This window comes from Mesoplodon bidens (genome assembly GCF_964165515.1).
Source record: "Mesoplodon bidens genome assembly, chromosome: 5".
Taxonomy (NCBI): Eukaryota; Metazoa; Chordata; class Mammalia; order Artiodactyla; family Ziphiidae; genus Mesoplodon; species Mesoplodon bidens.
In genome coordinates, this window is record NC_138161.1 from 140,841,546 (window position 1) to 140,866,335 (window position 24,790).

At 37.3% G+C, this 24,790-nt stretch overlaps 1 protein-coding gene across 3 annotated transcripts in view; it reads left to right on the forward strand.

The window, feature by feature from the left end:
* PIK3CB (phosphatidylinositol-4,5-bisphosphate 3-kinase catalytic subunit beta) overlaps positions 1 to 24,790 on the forward strand; it is a 200,333-nt gene that overhangs the window by 134,906 nt on the left and 40,637 nt on the right. For all 3 annotated transcript variants that reach the window (XM_081234606.1, XM_081234607.1, XM_081234608.1), the window contains 3 exons: positions 3,368 to 3,498; positions 5,791 to 5,841; positions 20,617 to 20,805. In XM_081234606.1, coding sequence (XP_081090732.1) covers positions 3,368 to 3,498; positions 5,791 to 5,841; positions 20,617 to 20,805 — 371 coding nt within the window. The remainder of the gene's footprint in view (positions 1 to 3,367; positions 3,499 to 5,790; positions 5,842 to 20,616; positions 20,806 to 24,790) is intronic.

Sequence of the window (24,790 nt, forward strand, 5' to 3'; positions counted from 1 at the left end):
TTCAGCCATAAGTCAGTCTTACATAATTGGTTCTTCAAACCTAGGATTTGTGCAAAAGATTGCTTGACTCTTTCCATTGTTCCTACTGCTTTCCCAAATGTGGGAAATTTTCAGTGTTATCTTTGCATTATAATAGTGAGGGGTTTTTTTTGGTCTTCATAGTTGGTTAATATATATAGTAAAATTGTGCCCTTACTTGCATTTAAAAATTATTTTGTGGGTGACAGACATTTAAAAATGTTCTATTTTAGTAATTGCTACCTGAGAAATTGTTTTTGGATAATCAGTTATCCATGAACATATTTATAAACTGCTCACATCCTAGCATTTTATTTGTGTATATTCTTTTATTCCTACCCTTTCCTGCATATACCTCCAATAATTTTCACTAAGCACATTATTCCCCAAATATAGGAGAGCAGTGTGCTCTTCTTAAGAGGAACTGTAGTTTCACAGTTAGAGTAAAAATTATTCATTTCAGCAGTAAACTTTTTTGAAAATCTTAATTTAGACTCACACATGTTCTCCAAAATCAGTAAGCAACTTAACTGATATTTTTAGAAAAATTGACAATTTTTTGCAATTAACTTGGCATATCATGGCCTGAATTTATCTCTAACAAAAGATGTTTGTTCTGCATGTTTGGTTCTAGAATTCACATTTATCCTAGTACGAGCAAGCCAGAAACACAGGAACTACAAATACTCTAATTTCTAGAGTACCTAGGTCATCATTAGAAGGTTTATAATCACATTTATTGGTTGCTTTTATATTTCCAGAATTCTTCATGTATATAGCAGAAAATACAAATATAAATTTCTACTTTTCTTCCTATTCTTAAATAAAATAGCATATTCTGTGCAGTGTTCTGTTCTCCATATGTTTGGGGCAGATAATACTAAATTGCTACACTTGACTTTAGATAGGTTGCATTTGATAGGACTAATAAATATAACGCTACTAGATAGCACAAATATAGGGTATTAATTTGCTGAGAAATCAGCTTCAGAAGTGTATAAATTATGAGAATTCCTTCAGTCCAGGTCAAAATGGAATCTGTGAGATGTGAGAGTATTAAACAGGATAAACAAAGGGTTGATTAAGGAGCTGAAACTTGTAAATATTGGATGGGTCAAAAAAGTGCCTTCGGTTTTTTAAGTAAAAATCAAAGACACATTTTTCATTTTCACCAAGAACTTTCTTGAACAACATATTCACCTTTTTGTTCCACCACCTTCTGCCATTTTTCAGGCAACTTCATAATTCCACCTTCCCAAAACTTTTTATCTTTTTGAGAAAAGAACTGTTCCAGGTGCCTTTTACAGTCTTCCAGGGAATTGAAATTTTTTCCATTAAGAGAATTTTGTAAAGACCAAAATCAGTGGAAATCCGAAGGTGCAATGTCTGGCGAATACAGCCAGATGAATCAGAACTTCCCAGCCCAGCTGTAACAGTTTTTGCCTGGTCATCAAAGAAACATGCAGTCTTGTATTATCCTAATGGAAGATTATGCGTTTTAGATCAGTCTGTTGACTAATTCCAGGCACTTTTTGTCGAGTGCCGCTTTCACTTGGTCTAATTGGGAGCAGTACTTGTTGGAATTAATTGTTTTGTTTTCCGGAAGGAGCTCATAATGGATGACTCCCTTCCAATCCCACCATATGCACAACATCACCTTCTTTGGTTGAAGACCGGCCTTTGGTGTGGTTGGTAGTGGTTCACTTCGCTTGCCCCGCGATTTCTCCCATTCCACATTGTTGTACAGCATCCACTTTTCATCTCCCGTCACAATTTGTTTTAAAAACGGAATGCTTTCATTACATTTCAGTAGAGAATTGCATGCGGAAATATGGTTAAGAAGGTTTTTTTTTTTTGCTTAACTTATGTGGAACCCAAACATCAGAGCAATGCACATAACCAAGCTGGTGCAAATGATTTTCAGCACTTGATTTGGATATTTTGAGTATGTCGTCTGTCTCCCGTGTGGTATAACGTTGACTGTTCTCAGTTGATGTCTCGATTTGATAGCTGTCAACTTCAACTGTTCCACCCGACCGTGGAGCATCATCCAGCGAGAAATCTATGACACGAAACTTCGCAAACCACTTTTGACGCATTTGAACAGTCATAGAACCTTCTCCATACACTGCACAAATCTTTTTGTGTTTCAGTTGCGTTTTTACGTTTCTTGAAATAATAAAGCATAATATGCCGAAAATGTTGCTTTTTTTCTTCCATCTTCAATATTAAAATGTCTACACAAAAATTCACCAATTTTGATAAGTCTTTTTTTAAATGCACGCTTATATGACAGCTGTCACATACAATCTAACAAAATTGTTTTGAATGAAGTTAAAGACAACTAAGTGCTATTAGAGCCATCTTACGGAAAAAACTGAACGAACCTTTTGGACCACCCAATACTTAGTAAAGATTTTCCAGCTTTGGGAGATAATTCTCAGTGTGCATACTACCTGGACATTAGGCCTGGACAGAATGTACTTGTATCTTTTATTTCCTTAGGAAGTACAAAAGAACAACTGTGCAAAAAATCAGTTATAAGAAAAGAGAAATTAGTTTGCAGAGGGGAGACTTTAGTTTGTACTGCTAACTCTTGTTTTCTCAGAGTTTAGTGTCTCTTCAGCAGTTTACTTCTCTGTGAAATGAGAAAGTTATATGAGCTCTAGGGTTTAAGATAACATTGAAATTCTGATTGCCATGCCCAATCTGTGAATGGAACATATTTAGGGTGGTAGAGAAGAGGAGGGAGTGCCTTGAAGAATGTCACAGTTGGTGAGGTTAAAGAAGTACCACTTGGGAAAAAAAAAAAAAAAAGAAGTACCACTTGGATGGAATGTTTGTGAAACTACCAGAGAAGGTGTTTAACTACATCAGCAGTTATGAGATCATAGAGAAACATTACCAACATTAGGTTTGTCAAAAGGAATGTTACTAACGACTCTCAAAATATCAGTTTGGGTACTGTGATGACCATGGAAATCAGAACATATGTGATTAAGAAATTGATATATAGTGATGAAATAATAAAAATTCCTATAGACCACCTAATTTTGATGGGACGAGAGCAGTTCCAATTTTTTTTTTTTGTAGATTGAGAATACTTGAACACATTTGAAGAAAGAGGTGAGGTAGCTATTAATTCCTGTTAACTTTTTCATTTTAAAGATGTATATAAACTCATATTCAAATTTTGTGCCAAGCATTAAGATAATTAGAGGCTTACTGATACTGTCTGCCGAACTTCCTTAGGTGACACGCTTTTAAAGTAATGGATTGAAATCCATTAAAGTTTTGTTTTAGTTTCAAAAACATTTTCCTAAGAATCAAAATTATTTGCATGTTTTAGATGAACTTGAAGAAATGTTGAATCCAATGGGAACTGTTCAAACAAATCCATATACTGAAAATGCAACAGCTTTGCACATCAGATTCCCAGAGAATAAAAAACAACCTTATTACTATCCTCCCTTTGATAAGGTAAGCTAATTATTTAAAGGTCCAGTGTGTATGAAATAATTGGATTATTAGTTCTCGGCTCTATATGTTTATCATTTAAGTGATATATGTCTTTTTCTTTCAAGACGTCATATACATTTACATCTTGGTTCAGTGGAAAGACCACTGAGCAGGAAGCCAACTGTATTTAGTACTGGCTTTATCACTGACCGAGTGAGACATGGCCCCTCTGGAGTTCAGATTCCTCATTTATAAAATGAGGAAATCATAATTGTTCTCTGAGGTCCTTTTCAGTTACAAGGGCTATAAATGCATTCATATGTAACTCTAATAAACATGTGAAACGTGCCCAGCATGTTGGTTAGATTAAAGACAATCACTACTGTGTTAGAGTTGGTATTCAAAGAACAGATTATTTATGTTGAATATTAATGTAGTAGGACTTCCTAAGGTGCTGTTATTTTTGTAGAATCTATAGCAAGGGCTTCTGTTTCTCAACACATTTCCTAAGTCTACAAGCTGCATGTTTTGGGGATATGGAGAGTGTCTGGTGGGGGTTGAAAACTGGGCTGTGATCATTTATATGCTAAGAGAGCTGAGCTGTCATATGTTGTACCTTCAGGTTTGGCCTCTTTGTTTCAGGTATGATTGATGCTGATTTTCGTGAGGAAATCTTTGAGCAAATTCTCACATAATAAACAGGAATTTTATTTGATTTACTTAATCCATGTGAGACCAAGCTGCCTTTAAAAATTGGTATTATACTAAAATTTCAACGAATCTACCTATACACTTAATTGTATTTAACATTCAGCACTATCAGACCTATACAGAGTAGATTTTAAATATAGTATGTAAATTAAATTAATGTAACTCAAATGTTTCTTTACTTTCAATTTAGTTGAATTTTATCCACGTTAGAAGTAATTTTTCATTTCATTTTTTAAACTGTTCTTCCGATCAGTAATATACAACAAAATTAAAATTTCTGATTATTACAATAGTAGAAATCTCACATGTCAAGAACCATATACCTTAGTGTTACATAGAGTAGAAGAAGGTACACTTTAATGCATCCATTACATTTCTGCTATGGCTTTATTCCTTAGAATAGGAATTTATCCATAAACTATAGCTACTTGTGATACAGTTAAAAGTCCAAGCTCTGACTTTTTTTGTGTTCAATTATGGTATGTGTTCAGTGGTCATTTATAATTTCTTTTGTATCAAATGAGTTGCTTTTTGAAGTGTTTTTACAAATATAACATCTTGGGCAAATTTAAGTATTTTTAATCTAATATTTCAAGATAAATCCAATTTCTTTAAAATGTTCTGTTTCAGCATTGTTGTCAACAGAGTCGTCTACAACTGGCCACTAAACTTTGCTTTTGCCTTTCTGATCCCGTAGAGAGTCTGTCTTTGAAGATCTACTTGGGATGGAGATTTTAGTCTTTAAATATGTATAACATATTTATATTTATTGGTTTTCTTTTAATTGTACAATTTCATATATGATCATTAAAAATATAATGCAGATATAAAAAGTGAAAGTTCTTTGTATTTTTATTTAATGTTTTTTGCTGTACTTGTATACATTTTGCTTTTCAAATCAACTTTTATGGTTATTGCTTAATTTTATTAAATATAATCTCATTTTATCACATAACAACCTTATGAAATAGGATGGAAATTACCAGTACATTTTACACATAAGGATTCAGTTAAATTATTTGTGGAGAATTAGTCAACTCAGTAACTGGACATGGATCTTGAGATTTTTTTTTACCTGCTGAGCCTTCCCAGTAGACTAGTGGGTTCCCCATCTTTTCAAGAATCAGGGCCTCTTTTGAACTTGATGAATTTTAAAAATATTTTTATGTTCTCCCTTGACATTACTTCTACTTTTGATATCTGTTAATTCAGAAGAAAACATGACAAATGACAAAAACTTATTCTTTGTTTCATAACTCTTGCATAACTTTGCATTTTCTTAACCAGAAAATATTTACCTATATTAAAGTTTTGTTCACATATACAAGCCACTGCTTATTTTATCTATAGACAATCCTAGTGTACCCTGGGAGTTAACAGTCCTTTATAGTAATACCATTGCTTCCTGGTTGTCAAGAGTTTGAAGACTGGGAATCACTGCATAATACCATTTTGCATTTAAAATTCATGCTTAGGTTATAAACCATAGAAATGCCAGATCATATGTAGCTCCTTATAGTCTATGTACAAGTGTAGTAATTTACACTTAAAATTTTACGAATACAAGAGCCAAATTTTAATTTTCTTAATTTTTTTAAACAGATTATTGAAAAGGCAGCTGAGATTGCAAGCAGTGATAGTGCTAATGTATCAGTAAGTATCAAGGTTTTAAAATAGCCATTATTACAAAGTTGTGTTCATTATTAGTTACCTTCATGTCTTACAGGAGACCATACTCATATGCAAGAACAGTCTGAGTGTGTGTGAGTATGAACATGCTAATATTTTGTTAAATGGCAGCTGTTTGTGGTTGGTCCGTGTTCAGCTGGTAAGCCCTTTTCTGATACAAGCACAGGTTCAGCAGGTAGTCTGTAAGGGATGCTATGACACTTCATAGATTAACAATACCATCTTTTTTAATATTATTCAGTTGAATGAGGAGGCTGTAATTTTCTTTATTTCTCTGATATAACAGAGCAGATATATTCAAGGCAGGTTTCGCAGTGCTGGGGACCCAGGTTTCTTGCATCTTGGCGCTCTTTCATGTTGATATGTAGTTTTTGTCTCATGTAATATTGGTGCTTCAGCTTCCTACATTACTACTTTCCAGCCCACAGGAACAGGAAAAGCAAAACTAGAGGCTGTACCCATTCTTTTTGAGGATATCATTAATATGCTTCATTTCTGCTCATGTCTGACTAGCCATAACTTAGTCATATGGCCATACCTAATTATAAGTGAGGCTTGTAAATGTAGTCGTTAGCCGGCAGTCCTGTGCTTGGCTAAGAGTAAGAGATTGTAGTTAATAAAGTAAGAAGGGGAGAATGCATTTGAGAGACAAATAGCAGTCTCTGCTACATACACCATTCCCATAGTTTCTGCCCAAAGACTACAAAATAGATTACTTTGTTTATTTAGTTTACAATATATATAATATTTCTACCATCTATATTTTTTAATTTAATTTTTTGACTTTCACTTTAAGACTTTGCTGAGTTTTAATCTGTTTTTTTCTTTTCATGTCACCAGTTTATAACTTTCAAGTGACTTTAGTAATGCCATTCTATATAGAATGGACGATAGAAGCCAGGAGGCAAATGGAGATAATGTATATGCTTTTGTTATTTACACAGAATGAAAGCACTATTTAATGTTGGTTAGTCGGAGAAACATCTGGCCCAGGCTGTCTTCTTTTTTCATTTGTTTCCCTTTCTTTCTTTTCTTTTTTTCTTTCTTTTTTTTTTTTTTTTTTTGCGGTATGCGGGCCTCTCACTGTTGTGGCCTCTCCCATTGCAGAGCACAGGCTCCGGACACGCAGGCTCAGTGGCCATGGCTCACAGGCCCAGCCGCTCCGCAGCATGTGGGATCTTCCCAGACTGGGGCACGAACCTGTGTCCCCTGCATTGGCAGGCGGACTCTCAACCACTGCACCACCAGGGAAGACCTTTTTTTCTTTTTTAATTGAAGTATAGTTGATTTACAGTGTTTCAGGTGTACAGCAAACTGATTCGGTTTCATATATATTTATATATTTTTTTCACATTCTTTTCCATTATAGATTATTACAAGATATTGAATATAGTTGATTATCTATTTTATATATAGTAGTGTGTATCTGTAATCCCAAACTCCTAGTTTATCCCCTCCACCTTACCCCCTTTGGTAACTGTATGTTTGTTTTCTATGTCTCTTTCTATTTCTATTTTGTAGATAAGTTCATTTGTATGTTCACTTAGTATGATAATCTCTAGGTTCATCCATGTTGCTGCAAATTGCATTATTTCATTTTTTTAAAAATTTATTTAAGTATAGTTGATTTACAATGTTGTATTAATATCTACTATACAGCAAACTGATTCAGTTATATATATACATATACACATATTCTTTTCCATTATGGTTTATCACAGGATATTGAATGTAGTTCCCTGTGCTGTACAATAGGAATTATTTCATTCTTTTATGACTAATATTCCATTGTGGCATGTGTGTGTGTGTGTGTGTGTGTACACATGCAAATACCACATCTTTATCTGTTCGTCTATCATTGGACATTTAGTTTGCTTCCATGTTTCAGCTGTTGTAAATAGTGCTGCTATGAACATCGGTGTGCATGGATATTTTCAAATTAGAGTTTTCATCTTTTCCAGATATATGCTCAGGAGTGGAATGGTTGGATCATATGGCCACTCTATTTTTAGTTTTTTAAGGAAACTCCATACTGTTTTCCATTGTGGCTGCACCAGTTTACATTCCCACCAACAGTGTAGTAAGGTTCCCTTTTCTATACACCCTTGCCAGCATTTCTTAATTGTAGACTTTTTGTTGATGGCCATTCTGACTGGTGTGAGGTAGTACCTCATTGTTGTTTTGATTTGCATTTCTCTAATAATTAGAGATGTCGATCATCTTTTCTTGTGCCTGTTTCCATCTGTACGTCTTCTTTGGAGAAATGTCTATTTAGGTGTTCTGCCCATCTTTCTATTGGGTTGTTTGTTTGTTTTTGATATTGAGCTGTAAAAGCTGTTTGTACATTTTGGAAATTAATCCGTTGTTGCTTGCATCGTTTGAAAATGTTTTCTCCCATTCTGTAGGTTGTCTTTTCACTTTGTTTACGATTTCCTTTTTGCAAAAGCTTTTAAGTTTAATTGTGTCCCATTTGTTTATTTTTGCTTTTGTTTCAGTTACTCTAGGAGACAGATCCAAAAAAATATTGCTCTGATTCATGTCAGAGTGTTTTGCCTATGTTTTCCACTAGGATTTTTATAGTACCATTTTGAGTTTATTTTTGTATGTGGTGTTAGAGAATGTTCTGATTTCATTCTTTTACATGTAGCTGTCTGGTTTTCCTAGTGCAGCTTATTGAAGAGACTGTCTTCTCCATCTTGTGTTCTTGCCTTCTTTGTTGTAGATTTTTTTTTTTTTTTTTTTTTTTGCTGTACGCGGGCCTCTCACTGCTGTGGCCTCTCCCGTTGCGGAGCACAGGCTCCGGACACACAGGCTCCGCGGCCATGGCTCGCGGGCCCAGCCGCTCCGCGGCATGTGGGATCTTCCGGGATAGGGGCACGAACCCGTGTCCCCTGCATCGGCAGGCGGACTCTCAACCACTGCGCCACCAGGGAAGCCCTGTTGTAGATTAATTGACCATAAGTGTGCGAATTTATTCCTGAGCTTTCTGTTCGGTTCCATTGATCTATGTGTCTGTTTCTGTGCCAGTACCATACTGTTTTGATTACTGTAGCTTTATAGCATAGTCTGAAGTCAGGGAGCGTGATTGCTCCAGTTCCATTCTTCTTTCTCAAGATTGTTTTGGCTGTTCCGCAGGCTGTTTTCTGCTTTACCATTAGAGTTCTCAAAAATTTCAGTAGCCTTTCAGTGCAAGTTATCTGCTACTACAAATGCTTTAAGAGTACAGTTGACCCTTGAACAACACAGGTTTGAACTGTGTGGGTCCTCTTAAACACAGATTTTTTTTCATTAAATAGGTACTACAGTACCACATGATCTGCAGTTTGATTGAATTCATGGATGCAGAACCTTGGGTACAGAGTATCAACTGTAAAATTATACATAGATTTTCGACTGTGCAGGTGGTCTGCATCCCTAATCCCCATGTTGTTCAAGGGTCAAGTGTAGCTCTCTTTAATGAAGTAAGTTTTTTTTTTTTTTTTTTTTTTTTTTTTTGCGGTCTGCGGGCCTCTCACTGTTGTGGCCTCTCCCGTTGCGGAGCACAGGCTCCGGACGCGCAGGCTCAGCGGCCATGGCTGATGGGCCCAGCCGCTCCGCGGCATGTGGGATCTTCCCGGACCGGGGCACGAACCCGCGTCCCCTGCATCGGCAGGAGGACTCTCAACCACTGCGCCACCAGGGAAGCCCTGAAGTAAGTTTATTATAAGTATACACTTACCAGCTTGTCTGGCAATTACTGAAACATATAATTACAGTTTAAGAAATTGGGCTTCCCTGGTGGCGCAGTGGTTGATAGTCCGCCTGCCGATGCAGGGGACGCGGGTTCGTGCCCCGGTCCGGGAAGATCCCACATGCCGCGGAGCGGCTGGGCCTGTCAGCCATGGCCGCTGAGCCTGCGCGTCCGGAGCCTGTGCTCCTCAACGGGAGAGGCCACAACAGTGAGAGGCCCGCGGACCGCAAAAAAAAAAAAAAAGAGAAAAGAAAGAAATAACACTTATATGGCCTATCTTCATTCTTATGCCTATTTTTAGTTACCTTTTTTTTTTTTTTTTTTTTTTTTTTCTTTTTGCGGTATGCGGGCCTCTCACTGTTGTGGCCTCTCCCGTTGCGGAGCACAGGCTCCGGATGCGCAGGCCCAGCGGCCATGGCTCACGGGCCCAGCCGCTCCGCGGCATATGGGATCCTCCCAGACCGGGGCACGAACCCGTATCCCCTGCATCGGCAGGCGGACTCTCAACCACTGCGCCACCAGGGAGGCCCTAGTTACCTTTTATTAGTCTTAATATTGCTCCTTGAACATCAGAAGCGTAAATTAATTTTTATTATTTCTGCTGTGATCTACTGCTACCTTACCTAAATCAGAGAGTTCCCTCCTTACTGCCGATGCAATATTCTTGCCTGGATTTTTTTTTTTTTTTTTAATAATCCCATGTGCAAGATGATCTTTGTGGTATGCAGGATCTTTTTTTATCTGTGGCATGCGGGATCTTTAGTTGCGACATGCGGGATCTTGTAGTTGCTGCATGTGGGATCTTTAGTTGTGGCACGCAAACTCTTAGTTGCAGCATGTGGGATCTAGTTCCCTGAGCAGGGATCAAACCCAGTCCCCCTGCATTGGGAGTGTGGAGTCTTAGCCACTGGACCACCAGGGAAGTCCCTCTTGCCCAGGTTTGATGTACTTTTTTTTTTTTTGGTGGGTACGTTAATAAATTGTGTGAAACCAAAAATGAAAGTTTTTAAAATAACTGCCACCTTTCTCACCCAGAGATAACTATATAAGCAGTTTAGCTTTGTGTGTAAATATCTATATATTTTAAAAATATATGAGATCTTTCGTCCTTTTTCATGTAACGCATTTTATGGATCTTGTTATGTCTGTATGAAGAGCTCCACTGCTCTCTTTATAAAGCCTTGTTTATATTTCATGGCATTAACTATTGGTAGCCATTAGTTATTAAATATTCATACCTCTACTGATGGATGTTTTGCTTATTTCTAATTATTTTCCATTGAAGCTGTGTTGCAATGAATACTTTGTACATCTTTATATACATGTCTGTATTTTGTACAATGGATTCCTAGAAATGAAATTATAGATTGAAAAGTATGTCCCTTTTTAATAAGAATTCTGCCAAATTGCATACCCTAAAACAGGTAAAATTTACAACACACCCACACTGTGAACATAAAAATGGTGTCACATTATTTTAACTTGCATTCTTTTATTATTAGGTTGGAGTTTGTTTCTTTTTTCTTTTCAAAATTTTATTAATCTTTTAAAAGATTTCTGTTAATTCCTTTTTCATGGCTATAATGTCACCTTAGTTCTCTCTGAGGAATTAAATAATCTTGTTTTTGAAGTGGTCTTGCTTCTGCTTTTGACATCTATCTGTCTTCATATGGATTTTTCTCAATATTTGGTGATTCTTAGTTTAGCTCTTTTGTACTTGTGACTCCCTGGTTGTTTGCTTATTCACTGTAATCTGTGTTCAATATCTGTAAGACTTAGGGTAGACTGTCCTGACAGTGGGTCTCCTGTATGAAGATTTCCATACCTTCTGAGATCAGGTGGCTCCTTATGACTCAGTACCCATGTTCCTCACCTTAGTCTAGGGCTGATCCCATTGCTGTTTCAGCTCAGCATAAACAGAGCAAGGGGCATGCCTGACCAAAGCAGCTGCTCCATATGCAGATCCTGTGATAACTCCCCTGACGACTCCCCCTGGCCTCCTCTCATCCCTGTATCCTCTGATTCTGAGCCGGAATGCCTCCTGGAACTGTGTGTTTCACTACCACTCGAATCTCAGCAGATCTGATCCCTGATCCTGTCTACTTTCTCTCATTAAAGGATTCCTATGTTATGCATTTTCCCTTGTATCCTAGAACTGTTACTGATTTATATTTTTATATTTTTATATTTATATTTTTATTTATTTATTTGGCTGCGTTAGGTCTTAAGGTTGCAGCCCGCGGATCTTCATTGCAGCATGCGAGATCTTTTGTTGTGGTGCAGGCTTCTCTTTAGTTGTGGTGTGTGGGCTCAGTAGTTGCAGCATGCAGGCTTAGTTGCCCCGCAGCATGTGGGATCTTAGTTCCCCAACCAGAGATCGAGCCCGCGTCCCCTGCATTGGAAGGTGGATTCTTAACCACTGGACCACCAGGGAAGTCCCACTGATTAGTATTTTTAAATACTTAAGGCACTTCATGGTCTTTTGAATGAAAGGAATGAAGAGAACTAAGTTCTCATTCCACTGTGTAATCCACTTTCATGTATATGCCAAGAGCATTACATTCCTTAATAAGATCATGGTAAGTTGACTTGTTGAATTGTGTGTGTGTACATTTATAGGTGTATATATATATATAAAAAACATGTATACATATAATATGTACACACATAAAATTTATTTTTGATTTACCAACATCTTACTAAGGAACTTAAACCTGCTTTTGGAATTAAAAAAATGTTTTAATTGTGGTAAAGTACACATAAAATTTACCGTCTTAATCATTTTCCAATGTACAGCTCACAAGTGTTAAGTATATTCACAATATACTTAAAACATTGTTATGCAGTTGATATCCAGAACTTTTTAATCTTGCAAAATTGAAACTCTTTTTCCATTAAACAACTCCCCATTTTCCCTTCCCCTCAGACCGTGACATCCACTGTTCTACTTTCTGTCTCTATGAATTTGACCATTCTAGAAACCTCATATAAATGGAATCATACAGTATTTTATCTTCCTGTGACTGGCTTATTTCACTTAGTGTAATGTCTTTAAGGTTCATCCATGTTATAGCATGTCAAAATTTCCTTCCTTTTTAAGGCTGAATAATATTCCATTGTATGTATGAACCAGATTTTGTTTATCCATTCATTCATCAATGGACCCTTGGCTCGCGTCCACATTTTAGCTGTTGTGAATAATGCTGCTGTGAACATGAGTGTACAATATATTTTTGAGATGTTGCTTTCAATTGTTTTGGGTATATACCCAGAAGTAGAATTTCTGGATCATATGGTAATTCTATTTTTCATTTTTTGAGGAACTGCCAGTGTTTTCCACAGTGGCTGTACCATTTTACATTCCCACCAACTGCAAAAGGATTCCAGTTTTTCCATATCCTTCCCAACACTTCTGTTCTTTTGATGGTGTTAAGCCTAATAGGTGTTGGCAATTTTTTTTTTCTTTTTTTTTTTTGGCTGCATCAGGTCTTAGTTGCGGCACACAGGATCTTTGTTGCTGTGCATGGGCTTCTCTCTAGTTGTGGCACGGAGGCTCCAGGGCACGTGGGCTCTGTAGTTGTGGCGTGAGGGTTCCAGAGCACATGGGCTCTGTAGTTTGCGGCACGCAGGCTCTCTAGTTGGGGCTCATGGGCTTAGTTGCCCCATGGCATGTTGGATCTTAGTTCCCTGACCAGGGATCGAACCTGCATCCCCTGCATTGTAAGGTGGATTCTTTACCATTGGACCAGCAGGGAAGTCCCAGTGTTGGCATTTTTTAAAACAGGTGGTTGCCAAGGATGGTGGGTCTGTAGAATAGAAAAAAATGTGATCTTTGTGAATTATGATTATTGAATTGGCAGCTTTTGATCTTCCTATCCAGTGGTTCTCAACCTGAGGCTATTTTGCCTTCAGTGGGGCATTTGGCATTGTCTCAAAATTTTCTTAGTTATCTCAAGTCATGGGAGGTTGTTTCTGACACGTAGTGAGTAGAGTTCAGGGGCTGCTAAACTGTCTACCATGTACAGGACCATCCTCCTACAACAAGAGAGCATGGGGGTTGAGAAACCCTGCTCTAATTTAAAATGTGTATTATCAAGTTTGTCTTATTTTCTAATTGCAGAAACCCAGACACAAAATCTTAATGGCTGGCTTTTGTTAATGAAGATGATGACTCAGCCTTTAGTTCAGAGGTTCTGGGGATCTACCTAGAATGTTTTCTTAGTAGAATGATTTGGGGTCTTTACAGCCTTCAATTTTAGGGAAGGGAAGAGCAAACATTGTTTTAAAAATTTCAAACTCACTGAAAACTTGGGAGAAGAGTACAAAGAATTCCCATACAACTTTCATCCAGCTTCCTCAACGGTTAACATTTTACCACATTTGTTTTATCGTTTTGAGTGTGTGTATTCAGTTCTTTCTGAATCATTTGAGATGAGGTGGCATACATCATGACATTTTATCCTTTAATTCTTCAGTGTATATTTCCTAAAAACAAGGACATTCTCATAACTAACCAGAATCAATTCATAAAAATCAGGAAAATAATATTGATACAGTTCTGTTGTCTAATTCACACATTCCATTCATATTTAGCCAATTGTCTCAGTAATGTCCTTTATAGGTCCAGGATCCAACCCAGGATTACTTGTTGCATTTCTTTAACATGTGTCTTTAGTTTTCTTCATTCTAGAATAGTTTCTCAGTCTTTCCTTATCTTTAACGACTCCGATGTTTTTTAAGAATACAAGCCGGTTACTTTGTAGAATGTCACTCAGTTTGGATTTGCCTAATGTTTTGTCATGATCAGATTCCAGCTACGCATTTTTAGCATAAATAGATTGAAGTGGTAGTTTGTTCTTACTGCATTTTACTCAAAGGCAAACAGTGTCAACTTGTCCTATTACTATTGATGTTAATTATTATCACTTGGTTAGGATAGTGTCTACTAGGTTTTTCTACAGTAAAGTTAATAAGTAAGTAGTTTGTGGGCATATTTTGAGACTAAGTAAACATATTGTTTCACATCTAACTTTCACCCACTTGTTTTAATATTAATATATCTTGCCTGAACCAGTACTATTACAGTGGTTTGCCATATGCTGATTTTCAAATTTATTTTCCTTTTGGATTTGTTAGTTTGACATACCATAGGGTCGAGGTTTTTCTTCTCCCCCATTTATTTACTTTAAAAAATTATTGGATTTCTGATTTCTGTTTTATTTAATGACTTATAATTAGTAACTGTCATTAATTTTGATGTTCAGATTTTTCCTAGATTTGGCCAGTGGCAACCCATTCATGTTCCGTCTTGAGTCTTTTTGACATGTCTTTATCATTCTTTGAGCATTTCCTTCTTTCTGGTACAACAAAGTGTTCCAAGGCTCATCTGGTATTTTCTCTACCCTAGCTTCGGATTCAGTCATTTTTCCCAGGAGACCTGATTCCTTTTACTTGTTAAAAGTATTTAGAATCCAAGTTCTGGGCACTGGGTATGCTCATTACCCTTGGCATGCAATTGCATCTAGGCCTTTTCCTGAAACAGAACTAGGTAGTATGTGTTTGACTGCATACTATTTGAGCATATATAGGCACGGAGATATATTTCTTTATCTGTCTGTTAAAAACTATGAGTTCTTATCAATGTCTCCAATTTGGATTCACCACCACAGGATTTTATTCTAGCCTTTGCCTTAACATATTTTAAATTACCTTTTCTGACAGTGAGAAATCTGGATTCCTATGAACCTTAACATATTTACTTATCTGCTCAATCCTCTGTAATCAATCTCCCAATCGTATAAACATCTTCTCAGTCTCTTTCCCACCAGCCCTGACTACATGGGCTGTCTCATCCCCAGTTGTGTGTTGGTCAGTCTGGCCAACACATAGTTAATTCCATCCTTGACAAGCACACAGCTAACACGCTGTTTTGAGTTTCTAGCCCCTCTGAATATGACAGATGAGTTTTCCAGGCCCACCACCCCAGTAAGGAATGGGAAAGAGCCATAGTCATTTTTTTCATTTGCAAGATATATATGTTGTGTTTTATTTTGGTCAGTAATCACTATTATATCATAATGTATATATAATTATGAAAAATCTAAACAAAAACAAAGCAGAGAATATAGGTGTTAACTTTCATTGCTTTCTACCATTATTATTATTATTATTTTTGCGGTACGCGGGCCCCTCACTGTTGTGGCCTCTCCCATTGCGGAGCACAGGCTCCGGACGCACAGGCTCAGCAGCCATGGCTCACGGGCCCAGCCACTCTGCGGCATGTGGGATCCTCCCGGACCGGGGCACGAACCTGCATCCCCGGCATCAGCAGGCGGACTCTCAACCACTGCGCCACCAGGGAAGCCCTCTACCATTATTTTAATGCAAGCATTTTAATATGTGTGTAAGTTCATCAGTTGCTGATTGTTTTGAGTTTTGTAAAAGGATGTAAGATTCTGTGGGGTTTTTTTGGCTTACTGCCACATTTCTGGTAGTTGTTTGTTTTTACCTTGGCTTTATCCAGTGCTGTGCTTTTCATAGCTCATTAAACAATCACACTACAGTTATACAGCTAACCCCCTGCTCTTCCCTCTTTATTTATTCCTAAGTCTTCAGGATATTTACTTACAGTAGGTCTGTAGCGTCTAATTTTGATCCATGAAATTACAGTAGTCTGCTAGGTTTTGCGCTATTTAACTTAACAGCAGTCTGCCTTTCTCAGGCATGAACAATTTATACTTTTTGTTGTTTGCAGTAACAGGTTTCACTTTTATATGTAAGTGTAGGAGTTACATTTTCAAATTCTGATAACTTCTCATGATCATTTTGCAAAGAAAAAAGAAATTCAGTCAAGTTTGTAAAATAAAGCATACCCTTTTTAGATTGAGGCTCTGAATATAAAACTGTAATCATACATAGAGAGAGTGTGTGTGTGTGTGTGTGTTTAAGACTTTATTTTTGCTAAGAGCATTTTAGGCTCACAACAAAATTGGGGGGACCGTACAAAGGTTTGCCATATATCCGTGCCCCTGCACATGTATAGCCTCCTTCATGATCAACATCACTCACCAGAATGGTACATTTATTACTAAGGATGAATCTACATTAATACATCATAACACTCAAATGTCCATAGTTTACCTTAGATTTCATTCTTGCTGTTGTGCATTCTGTGGGTTTGGGCACATGTATAATGACATATATCCATCATTATAATATCATACCAAGTAATTTCTCTGCCTTGCAAATCTGTGCTCTGCCTGTTCATTCCCTTACCCTACCTTCTATCCCTGGCAACCACTGATCTTTTTATTGTCTCCATAGTTTTGCCTTTTTCCAGAATGTTGTAGTCAGCATCATTTTACCTGTAGCCTTTTCAGATTGGCTTCTTTCACTTAGTCATATGCATTTAAGGTTCCTACATGTCTTTTTGTGGGATGATAGCTCATTTCTTTTAGTGCTAAATAATATTCCATTGTCTGTATGTATTACAGTTTATCCATTCACCTACTGAAAGACATCTTGGTTGCTTCCAAGTTTTGGCAATTTTGAATAAAGCCAAATAAACATCCGTTTACAGGTTTTTGTGTGGGCATAAGTTTTCAACTTCTTTTGGTAAATAGCCAAAGGGCCTGATTACTGGATTGTATGGTAAGAGTATGTTTAGTTTTGTAAGAAATCGCCAAATTGTCTTCTTAAGGGATTGTAGTATTTTGCATTTCTGCCAGCAATGAATAAGAGTTGCTCCACATCCTTAGTAGCATTTGATGTTGTCAATGTTCTGGATTTGGGCCATTCTAATAGGTATACAGTCATACTTCATTTTTGTTTTAATTTGCATTTCCCTGCTGACATATGATATTAAGCATCATTTTATATATATATTTTTGCCAACTGTATATCTTATTTGATGAGGTGTCTGTTCAGGTCTTTGATCCATATTTTTTTGTCTGGTTGTTTTCTTGTTGTTGAGTTGTAAGAGTTCGTTGTATATTTTGGATAACAGTCCTTTATCAGATATGTCTTTTTGCAAGTCTGTGCCTTATCTTTTCATTCTCTTGACAGAGTCTTTTGCAGAGCAGATAATTTTAAACTTAATGAAGTCCAAGGTATCAATTCTTTCAATGACGGATCATGCATTTGGTGTTATAGGTTAAAAGTTATTGCCAAACCCAAGGTCATCTAGATTTTCTCATGTGTTCTTCTAGGAGTTTTATAGTTTTGCTTTTCACGTTTATTTTCATCTAAGTCAGATGGTGTCAGTCCTTCAACCTTGTTTTTTTTTTTTAATAAATTTTATTTATTTATTCTTGTCTGCGTTGGGTCTTCGTTGCTGCGTGCAGGCTTTCTCCAGTTGCCGCGAGTGGGGGCTACTCATCCTTGTAGTGCGCAGGTTTCTCATTGCAGTGGCTTCTCTTGTTGCAGAGCACGGGCTCTAGGCGTGTGGGCATCAGTAGTTGTGGCTCGTGGGCTCCAGGGTGGAGGCTCAATAGTTGTGGCGCACAGGCTTAGTTGCTCCGCGGCATGTGAGATCTTCCTGGACCAGGGCTCGAACCCATGTGCCCTGCATTGGCAGGCGGATTCTTACCACTGCACCACCAGGGAAGTCCCTGTAGTAAGTTTTAAAATAAGGAAATGTGAAACCGCCACCAGGGAAGTCCCTCAACCTTGGTCTTTCTTCTTCCATACTGTGTTAACTATTTTGGGTCTTTTGCCTTTCCATATAATTTTAGAATCAGTTTGTTGATACCCACATAATAACTTACTAGGATTTAAATTGGGTTTGAATTGAATCTGTTGATATTAAGTTGGGAAGAACTGACAATATTGTGATTGTCAGTTCATGGATAAGAATATTGACAATATTCTTATTCGTGAACATGGAATATATCTCCATTTGTTTAATTCCTTGATTACTTTCATAAGAGTTCTGTAGTTTTCTCATATAGATCCTGTACGTATGTTGTTAATTTCATACCTGTTTCCTTATTTTGGGGTGCTAATGTAAATGTTACTGCATTTTAAATTTCAAATTCCACTTATTTATTGCTAATACATAAGAAAAGGATTTACTTTTATATATTGGCCTTGTATCCCACAATTGCTGTAATTGCTTATTAGTTCCAATGGTGTTTTTGTTGATTCTTTCAGATTTTCTACATCGACAATCATGTCATCCTAATTATTTTTACATATGCATATACTATTTTGAATCTCACTACTTTAAAAAATTAGTGATGTGACTTTTATTTATTTTAATGTTTATATGAAATCCCAGTTAAAATAATTTCAAGTACAAAATAATATGCTAATGGAATATAAATCCTTACAGAATCTTGTCAGATAATTCTGGAGATTTTTTTGGGGAGGTGGGGGATAAGGAAGGGATATGCTTTCGCCTAAATGGTTTAGCTTATCTTTAAGTATGGGGAAATGTACCTTTTTCTTTCCTTTATTTAATAAATTTATTTTATTTATTTATTTTTGGCTGCGTTGAGTCTTCATTGCTGCGCATGGGCTTTCTCTAGTTGCAGCAAGCAGGGGCTTCTCTTCATTGCGGTGCTCAGGCTTCCATTGCAGTGGCTTCTCTTGTTGTTGAGCACAGGCTCTAGGCACGCAGGCTTCAGTAGTTGTGGCACACAGGCTCAGTAGTTGTGGCTCGCGGGCTCTAGAGTGCAGGCTTAGTAGTTGTGGCGCACGGGCTTTGTTGCTCCACGACATGTGGGATCTTCCCAGACCAGGGTTCGAACCAGTGTGCCTTGCATTGGTAGGCAAATTCTTAACCACTGCACCACCAGGGAAGCCCCCCTTTTTCTTTTAATGTTAGTGTAATTCAGAGTCTGGATCCAAAACATAGTATGGTCCATTTTCTTTATTTTAATATGTTCTTATAAGGATTGGGAAAGAAAATGGGATAAAATGGGATTTTTTGTTTACTTTTAGCCAAGTTTCAGTCCTTACTCTAAATGTTTTAATGCCTCAGAGCCAAGAAGGCACCTATTAACTTTTTAAAAAAACTTTATAAATTTGGTTCATCTTTGATTTTTTCTTTATAGAAATTAAAAATTAAAAAAGGAAGGTGAGAAACTCAGTTCAAATAATGACTTCTTTTTAATCCAAATTACAATTCTGCCACCTAGTGTTTGCATACAGATTTTTTAACAGTATTCTTTTTTCTTCCTTTTAAAAAACAATAATTTTTTCCTTCATCCTTAGCTTACTAATTTAATATTCAGCTTAATAAAAACTTTAAAAGGGGTATCCAACTTTTTACAGAATTAGATTGTTAATATCTCAAATTTTTTTTTTTTTTTTTTGCTGTATGCGGGCCTCTCACTGTTGTGGCCTCTCCCGTTATGGAGCACAGGCTCCGGATGCGCAGGCTCAGCGGCCATGGCTCACGGGCCCAGCCACTCCACAGCATGTGGGATCTTCCCGGACCGGGGCATGAACCCGTGTCCCCTGCATCGGCAGGTGGACTCTCAACCACTGCACCACCAGGGAAGCCCAATATCTCAAATTTTAAAGCTCATAAATTGTTGAAAAATTCATTGTGTAGTTAACCCTTGAACAACACGGGTTTGAACTGTGCAGATCCACTTACAAGTGGATTTTTTTTTTTTTTTTTTTTTTTTTTTTTTTGTGGTACGCGGGCCTCTCACTGTTGTGGCCTCTCCCGTTGCGGAGCACAGGCTCCGGACGCGCAGGCTCAGTGGCCATGGCTCACGGGCCCAGCTGCTCCGCGGCACGTGGGATCTTCCCAGACCGGGGCACGAACCCGTGTCCCCTGCATCGGCAGGCGGACTCTCAACCACTGCGCCACCAGGGAAGCCCGTGGATTTTTTTTTAATAAACACATACTGCAGTACTACGTGAACCGTGGTTGGTTGAATCTGTGAATTTAGGGATTTTCTACTGCTTGAGGGTTGGTGCCTCTAACCCCTGTGTTCAAGGTTTGCCCGTGATGTTTACACAGTTTAGTTCTGTAATGAATAATTTTACTTTCTTAGAGTCGAGGTGGAAAGAAGTTTCTTGCTGTACTGAAAGAAATCTTGGACAGGGATCCGTTGTCTCAACTGTGTGAGAATGAAATGGATCTTATTTGGACTTTGCGACAAGACTGCAGAGAGAATTTCCCACAGTCATTGCCAAAATTACTGCTGTCAATCAAGTGGAATAAACTTGAGGATGTTGCTCAGGTAACAAAAGATCATTTCTGTAACTCCATTCAGCAGTATATGTTACTTTGTTGATTTCATGTAACTTGTCCTTTCCTACATAGGTATGTTTCCAAAGGTTGGGTAATTTTCTGCAGGAGAAATTTTTTTTTTTTTTTTTTTTTTTGCGGTACGCGGGCCTCTCACTGTTGTGGCCTCTCCCGCTGTGGAGCACAGGCTCCGGACGCGCAGGCTCAGCAGCCATGGCTCATGGGCCCAGCCGCTTCGCGGCATGTGGGATCTTCCTGGACCGGGGCATGAACCCGTGTCCCCTGCGTCGGCAGGCAGACTCTCAACCACTGCGCCACCAGGGAAGCCCTGCAGGAGAAATTTTGAGGTTTTAAACTCTTACATATTCTGGTCTAAATGGTAAACCAGAAAGTTTTGAGATTTCAAAATCCCAGATTCCGGGTAGGTTTTCTATATCTTTTACTAAAGATAATTAAGACTTAGGTCTTGGTGTAATCATCTGTAATTACTACCAGCATGTGGTAGGTTCTGGGCTACTTCTAACAGTTTCATCAATGAACTCCAAGGTTTTAATCTTAAGACTCTTTGCAGTGAGTCTCCTAAAATAAATATGTATTGTTTGAAAATTATCTCTATTTGTAAAAGTTAACATTTTAGATCATAAGCCATTCAGATCAATTTTACTGTTTATTTAAAGTTGGTCAGTATTGAGGAATATTTGCCTTTAAGCAGAAAAGAAAAAGGGGGAAAAATGTTTGATCCAAAAAAAGCCACCAAATGTTAGCTACTTGATTTAATTTTCAAGACTATGTGAAAAAGCACTGGCATTATTAAATTCACTTGGTTATCAGTGCTGTACAGAAAGATTCTTGAAATTATTTCTTAATCAGAATGAATACATTTGGCATATTAAAATAACGATATTCACCTTACTTGAATTCAGCTGATCTTTTTAAAATATTTCTTGTCTTATTAAATCTATAATGACTTTAAAAATTTAGTCAAGAAATGTATATTTCTTTTAACCAGGTATATTTTTTTAAATCTTTGATTTTATTGTTTTACTTCATAAATTAAGTTTAGAAAGTATTTCTTTTGACTTTATTCCTAGGGTCTAACAATTTTTTTGGAATCATGTTACAAAATTATATGATGTGCCTTGTTTAAACTGGTTACACAGATCACATGAAAATTACTCTGAAAAGGAACTATTTTTGTCATCTAGATAGATTTTAATTGTCCTGACACAGCTGTCTTCTAACCATTTATTTATTTAAATTCAAGGTTAGTTTTCCATGAAACCCCCTAATGGTTGAATATAAGCTTTTTTTTTTCTTTTTTTTTGCGGTACGCGAGCCTCTCACCGCCGTGACCTCCCCCGCCGTGGAGCGCAGGCTCAGCGGCCATGGCTCACAGGCCCAGCCGCTCCGCGGCATGCGGGATCCCCCCGGACCCGGGCACGAGCCCACGTCCCCTGCACCGGCAGGCGGACCCTCAATCACTGCGCCACCAGGGAAGCCTGAATATAAGCATTTTTTAACTGGCACATTTGCCTACTTCTCAATGAATAGCATTCAGTTCTAAGTGCCTATCCAAGAAATGCATCATATTATTATTTTGCATATAATTAGAATAGAAAAAAATTTCTTGCTGTACTCTTAAGATATCTGAGAGGGAGGTTTTGTATGTCAACTGTCAGAAAATGGAATGAGACAATTCAGGCTTAATATTTCTTTATTCGAACCCCAGGGGCAGAAATTTTTACACTGAGGAGTTTAGTTTAGTATACTTGTTTCATTTCCATGAGTAAATCTAAAGAGCACTGTTTTCAGATATAACTTAACTTCCTCCATTGTGGTAGAAGAAAGTCTGTAGTGTAACTTAATATTCTTATAGAAAAACCTAAATGTGTGTAAGGAAGTATGGGAAGGCATGAATTTCACGATCCTAATTCCCCCTTTTAGTAGTCTAGAAAAGAAAATCAGCAGAATAAAAAGTAGTGTGTTTTGGCTTCTCCCCCAACCCTATCCCATTGCCAGTTACACTGAACTGGTACAAGAGAATATAAACTGTATTTTCAATGAATTGACTACCTAAGAGAAGTGGAGAGTCAGAGCCTGGTGCACATATTCTGCAGGCATATGCCACGGGTGAAAATTCTATAGAAGGGTAGCCTCCCATTAATCCACAGGAAAACATTCTGTTGGCATACTGCAGAAGGGGTTTCAATAGTCTCTGCAGCAGACAGGTAATTAATTAGTCAGCACTGCTTTCACTATTTATATGGCTGAGTCAGATTTCCCTTCCCTATTTGCTTCCATAGCTTTCCCCAAACTGAAGTGATGAGTTTTGGTAATTTATTTAATTTTATGTTTATATTATTGATTTAATAATTATAAATAATCTTAGCAAAAGTTATAACTTTTCAATAGTAGGGCTGTTTTTAACCTATACCATAGTTGAATCTCTGGTATTACATAACATTATCTATCCTTTACGGTATTGTTTTTGTGGAGCAGTGTATATTCCACGTGTTAACTGGGGATGCTAGGAGGGTTTTTTTAGCTATCATTTCAGACCCTCAAGAAACAGTCCCCTTTATCCATAAGGAGGACTGCTAGTCCATTAGGGCCTTGGGGACAGTGGGCAGGGAGCCCCATCAGTGATAAAACGTGGGGTGACGTAGGTGTTTCATATCTTTAAAGCAGTATTGCTCAAACTTTTGTTCATTATTACACTCCTTAGGACCCTTTTTACATATTTTCCCCTAATAGCCCCATCCCCGTGGGATTTTGATACCACAGATAAGTGTATATCTGCCTATGTAGTGTATGCATATATGTACTTTATATGTTAAAAGAACAAGTATAAGACAATCTTTTTATTCAGTACAAGTTTAAGAATAATTGAACCAAAATTTAAGGTAAAAGTTAAAATGTAAAAACTAACATTTTGTTGTATTTGTTGAATAACTGATGTAATTCATTATGTAAATTGTAATGTATCACATTTCATATCCATGTTAGTAATTTATGTAAATGTATATTAAAAAGGCAATGCAGTCAACTTTTAAAAATTATTCAAAAGGGTTATTTTTTCTGCTAATGTAAAATAATTGAAAATTAATTTAAAAAAATTATATCATTAGGGAACTGAACTTTTAAATATGATTCATATGAGAAGATACCTTTTAACTTAGCTGCTAGATACTCATTTAGATATTGACTTTTTTTGAGCACTTGGCAAGTTAATGAGAGGTTGAGTAATTTGGAGAATTAAAATGATAAAATGTAAATTATTTTTATGTAATTTTCAAAGCCCAAGTCTCTCACAGATGCTCAAGTGACAAACGACAAGGCAGGCAGCAGGTACTGCAGGCCATCTCTTGCAACATGACTTTGAGATTGAGCAGGCAATTGAGAGAAAAGCCTCCAACCATTGCCATCTATTTGCCATATTCTTGTAGCTCTCATCTTGCATACATTTTGTGTTTCTTCCTTGGACTTGATGTCAGTGCTACATAAGTGATACCCAAGAAAACCCAACAATATAAATCAGATATTAAGGAATAAGATTTTGTCCGATAAGATTGAGCTTTGGAGGGCCACAAATCATAATTATCAAAAAATGTTTCGCTTTCCTCCATAACCACTTTTCTTCCCAACTTACCATCCCTGATAAGAATGTAAGCTATAAACATATCAAAACCATGAGGAAGAAGGGACTCTTTCCAAAATCGACCTTTTAAAAAAAAAATCAACCCTGATGAGTCTCACTGTGTTCTTATGGGAGGCAGGTAAGAATCCTTTCTAGAGATTTGGGTTTTCTGGAACTAGGGTTTCCAAAGGTGTGGCCATGTCCACCTGAACCCCCCCTTCACCAGTACTCCCAGCTCATTGCCCCATGGGATTCTTTTTTATCCTATATCTAGATCATTTCCAAGTGGCATCTGTAAATGGGAAACTGGCTGTATTTATCTTGTGTATATAAAATAACT